This window comes from Gavialis gangeticus, unplaced genomic scaffold (genome assembly GCF_001723915.1).
Source record: "Gavialis gangeticus isolate Ggan-Ray unplaced genomic scaffold, GavGan_comp1, whole genome shotgun sequence".
NCBI classification, from domain to species: Eukaryota; Metazoa; Chordata; order Crocodylia; family Gavialidae; genus Gavialis; species Gavialis gangeticus.
Genome location: NW_017728973.1, coordinates 4,489,175 through 4,494,115, shown reverse-complemented (window position 1 = coordinate 4,494,115; position 4,941 = coordinate 4,489,175). Strand labels below are relative to the sequence as shown.

At 44.5% G+C, this 4,941-nt stretch overlaps 1 protein-coding gene across 1 annotated transcript in view; it reads left to right on the top strand.

The window, feature by feature from the left end:
- The first annotated feature begins 962 nt into the window (after nt 1–962).
- CASC3 (cancer susceptibility candidate 3) overlaps nt 963–4,941 on the top strand; it is a 29,292-nt gene continuing 25,313 nt past the window's right edge. Inside the window, exons 1-3 of the mRNA XM_019505153.1 lie at nt 963–1,016; nt 2,793–2,820; nt 3,991–4,028. Of these exons, the coding sequence (XP_019360698.1) occupies nt 963–1,016; nt 2,793–2,820; nt 3,991–4,028 (120 nt within the window). The remainder of the gene's footprint in view (nt 1,017–2,792; nt 2,821–3,990; nt 4,029–4,941) is intronic.

The window sequence follows — 4,941 nt, the reverse complement described above, 5'->3', positions numbered from 1 at the left end:
AGGGAAGGGGGTCACCGCGGGGGGACTTGGAGCTGTCTGGGGAGCTGAGCCGAGCAGGGCATCGCTGCAGGCATGGGGGGGCCCCGGGCCAATGGTGCCAGAACCGACCCCCATATGGGCAGGGGGCCCAGAACAGGCCTGGGTGTCCCCACTAGCCGACAGCGAGCTTGAATCAGCCCCCATTGTCCCACGGGAAGAGGTGTCCTCTCCTCCTTCAGGTCTCTTGAGTTGAGTAGGTTTATTTTGCAGCAGACCCCAGCCCTTCGCAGACAAGCCCCTTGGCATTGAGCCATAGAAAACTCAGGCTGGAAGGGACTTTGGGGGGCATCTAGTCCAGCCCGCTGCTCAAAGCAGGACCAGCCCCACCTAGATCATCCCAGCCAAGGCTTTGTCTACCTGGGCCTTCAAAAGCCCTGGGTTGGTGTCTTCTTCCATCTGGCATCAGCTATCAATGTGCAGATCCATTAGCGGCTGTTTGGTGTTATCACTCAATGTGCAGATTCCATTTACCCATCTGGGCATTTATAAGATTGCAACTTTCGGTTAAGTGTTGTGCTGGTTGTTGGATGCTTTCTTCACACAGGGTTTTTTTTTTTCAGTGTTGCACCCTGGGTCTTATGCAGGGTTTAGATGATGGTTTGGATGGGGGTGATCCTGCCTCAGCCAGGGTGTGGGAGGAGATCAGCATTTCTCAAACAAAATGCAAAACAGGACTCTCCTTTAAAGGAGAAAAACATGGGAAACACAGTGACTTTTCCCTTGCAGGCTGGCAGAGGTCTGGGCTGCTTGGGGTCCTCCATGCCCCATGTATTGTGTGGTAGGAGACAGTGGGTGCAGAGTGAGGGGCACTGGGTCAGGACTGGCCATTGATTTTTACAAATCAGTCCTGGTGCAAAGAAGGTTGAGAACCACTGGACTAAATGACCTCTGGCGATCCCTTCCAGCCTTACTTTTTTATTACCATGAATATGTACCTGGAAAATATTCAGATTAATAGTTTGCTCCAGAACAGAGTGGTTTGTTCAAATTAAATCATTGTCCCACCTCTATTTTGATGCGGGTCAGATCTCAGACCAATCAGTCCCAGATTAAATTGATGTATGGCAGGAATGGTGATTAACTCAATTAGCCCCAGTTGACCTCAGGAAAAAATAATACCTCAGTTATTCACAGGTACTTAGGGTGGAATGATGGTCTTGTAGGATCTCAGAGTAAAAGGCTTTGTTCCAGGGGAAATCCAAAGTGTTTTTAGCTTAAGATTTGTATCTAGCATTTGCTGTGGTATGCTCCAGACTGTCTGCAGGCACCAAAGAAATGACTAAACTCTGGTTATGAAACTGGCAGGGAGGAACTAACAGGGCACAGGAGCCCAGTGACCCTTTTTGCCTGTCTCCATTATAGCAGATTACGGTCGAAATAATTATTGGGCTAACTAGAAAATAGAGCTACAGATGATCCTTTTTTAGTCACACCCTTGCTGCTGTGGCAACAGAATCTGTATGTGCAAGTTGCCTAAGAGGTGGCCTGGGGCTGGCCTTCTAATTTAATAACTTCAGCTTGATTATGTTGCTGCTGTTTTAACATTCTGCAGTGAGTAACTCTTCATCAGACCATTGAGACAATAGATCAGATACTAAATATATTGCTTAACCCTTAATTCATGACTTAAAAGTTGTGAAACAATTGGGACTGGTGGGATTGATTTGGTCAGAAATCAATGCCAAACAAAATAGCGTTGAAATTAAATCTTGTGACTTCAAAGCCCCTGTTAGCTCCATGAATCCCAAGTTGTTTGATAGTTTTTGGGGGCCACAAGGCTTACCTTCTGCCTTTATCAAGCTTTCAGTGGATCTGCTAGTTCTTCTGGCTTCTTGCTTTTGAAGAAAGCTTGCTATTTCTTATTTGTGATTGTGTTATCTTTTCCTGGCTGAGGCCAGTGGTATAATCGGTAGGGGTGGGGCTTGTGTTTCTGTTCCTGTTTTCCAGTAGAATGTGATGGGCTCCTCTGGGATGGTGCTATGCTCCAACCTCTCCAGGCCAACTGTCCTTCCTGTGTAACTGAGTGCCTTGTACTAAATGTTCCACTGCACTTTGCTAGTCCACCGCATTTCAATAGTTCTTGTTTCAAGTATCTCTTCTGTTGTCAGGGCTGCTGATTTGCCTGGTTTTTACTTCCGTATGCAGGCAGTTTTTTATTTTCAGTACAAACCTATTTTTATTTAACTCCATAGTCTGATACTCTTTCTTCCCTGCACTCTGGTCTGAATTTCTCCAGTTCTGTCCCCTCCTGTGGTAGATGCAAAGTTACACTTCTATTATTGACCTCTGCAGCAGAGGTGTCTCTCGGCTGCATGCTTCTCTGTACCAGTTGGCTTTTCCCCAGCTCCCAGTTTTTAAATAATCCTCTGTATCATTTTCTGAACAAGCAGTCTGGGTTCTATATTGATTAAGGGAGTCCATCCTTTCTGTCTATAGAGGCAAACCCTTCCTCTTCACAGAATTTTTTCTAATACATTGGGGTGTTGAAGCTCCCTCAGTGTTGTAAGTGTTTGTGCAGTCGTAGATTTGTATGTTTTTCTTAGTGATCTGAATTTAGCTTTCTGTATACCTTTCTTATGCCTCCTTTTTTGAAGGTGCTGACCTGTACCATGAGCACAAGTTTCTCTCTACCACTAGCTGGGTATTTATCTAGATGTCTTGCAGGATCATGTCCAACAAGCAAGACTGCAAATAGTTCCTGCAGTCATGATATTCCAAATAACGTGTTTGTTTGTCTCCCCCTCTGTCAATAGGAAAGTGAAGACGGCATCGAAGGAGATGGTGAGTAACGAGTGTCTTTGATCTGGGAGGGCAGGGAGGGGAAAAAGGAAAGTATAGGATGTATTAATTTTTAAAAAATAAGCCATTCTTAAAGGCTTGTTGTCTTTGTGTCTCCTGCAGTAAGTCAAGATTAACGTGGTGACCAGGCTTGCTAGGTCCTATTGCTGTGCTCTTCTTTTCAGTGTCTGCCTTCTGGGAAAAATCTCTCAAGCCCTTTAATTTTAGAGGTTTATATCTTGATTCTAAGATTACTCATACACCAGTGTTTTTTTGCATCAGTGATTTCCTGGTTGTCTTAGACATTGGCAGACTGACAGGAGTGCTCTTGAGCTGTACAGAAGTAATACACACTGGATGTGTTCCCCTGCTTGTGCTCGGTGAGTCTGAGGGGAAGCTATACATGGATCCATGATCTCACTTTCCTGCCATCATGGGAGCGGTCCCCTTGGATCTGGAGAATGAGCTGCCTACACAGAGGGAATGAGTACATGGACACTGCACCATGTTACTGCCAAGGCACAGAGAAAATTAATTTGGGGGAAAAGAAAGGTCCCCCCTACCCGTGCAGTCATTCTCAGCCAGGGCGCTGTGGCACCCTTGGATGCCTTGACATCTTTCAAGGGTGCTGCCGAGTGCAATGCAATTTATGCACTGTTAGACGTGCAAACATGATTTACAAGGTAAACCCAGAGACTTCAAAGAGGAATCCATAGCATTAAAAACATTCTGCCCTATTGTGGTCTTTGCAAGGAACTCAAAACAGAAGAATTGTTCTATCATTTTTCTGTAGTCTGAAAATGAGTGAAAACTTAGAACTGGCATTTTCTGAGAGGTGCTTTAAGTTGATTGAAAGATACTTCGCATCCAAAAATGTTTTGGTTATATCGGCATCTTAAATGTTGCCTTATAACAGCAGTGGGCAAATATATCATGCAGAAGGGATTTTTAAAGCTGATCTTGCTACTTGGATGCAGTTTATGATGATGGCTTGTGCCTTCAGCAGGGAGATGGTATAAGGGCCAGTTGCATGATTTTTGTGGTTTGACTGCTTAATGAGTGTATACAGTGGACACCTGACTTTTCTAAGCGTCCCAGCTCCAAAATGACTCTTTCTGCAGTGTGTCATTATCTGACAGCTTTAATGCCAAACTTCTGTTTTCTCTCCTGTAGCTGTTCTCTCAGACTATGAAAGTGCAGAGGACTCGGAGGTGAGTGGATTATTTATTCTAACATTTTAAATGTTAAAATGTTTATCCAGTGACACTTTGATGAAAAATAAGTAGTCATTGGAGCAGGCACCAGAGTCCAAGACTCCCCCTCCCAGGGGAGTATCTTTGCTGGACTATAGTCAGTTCCATCTTGTTTTTCTGTCTCTTTCTGCTCTTATGCATATTGCATCTTTTGCTACATGGTGGTTCAGGCTGGTTAAGGTCACTTGCTGTGGGTCTGAGCCCCTCACACTGAGGAGGGCCTAGAATCCAAGCCTCTTGTTTCCTTGCTAAAAACTCCTGAATTTAGCCGATTATAAATGGGCACTGCCACTTACTCCTCTATCTGCACTTTTGAATGCAGTGCTGCAGCAGCCATACCTTACGCTGAACTGAGTATGTCAGTGCTTATTAGGTGTGGTTTGAGCATTCATACCAGACCAAGACCCTCAGGAGACTTAGACATAGGATTGTCTAGTTTGTGAATTCCAAACCAGTTTGGGTGCTGAAATGCGTGACTCAGTGGCAGTGCTTCTTAGTGCATGCAGTAGCGGGGTGTTAGGTGTTTAAGTAACTTTATTGACAAAATATGTGTAGATGCCAAGGAGACCCCTCTGGCATCAAAACTGTTAGGTGTGTTTTTTGCAGATCACTCACTCAGGCTTAGATGCCTTCACTGAGCCCAGATTGCACATTAGACACCAAAGGAAGCTTACCAGGAGCTGTGATGTCTGCAGTTCTATTTGCTAATGCACTTCCCCTTTTTACTGAGGTGTTAGCAAGTGCTTCAGAGTTCATAGAAATCTTTCTCATGAAAATCAGTTATTTTAAAACAAATGCAGTGTGGATGAAGAGGAGAAATGGGTCCTAGAAAAGTGACAGTGGTGAAGCCAGTGGAAGGTATCATTACATT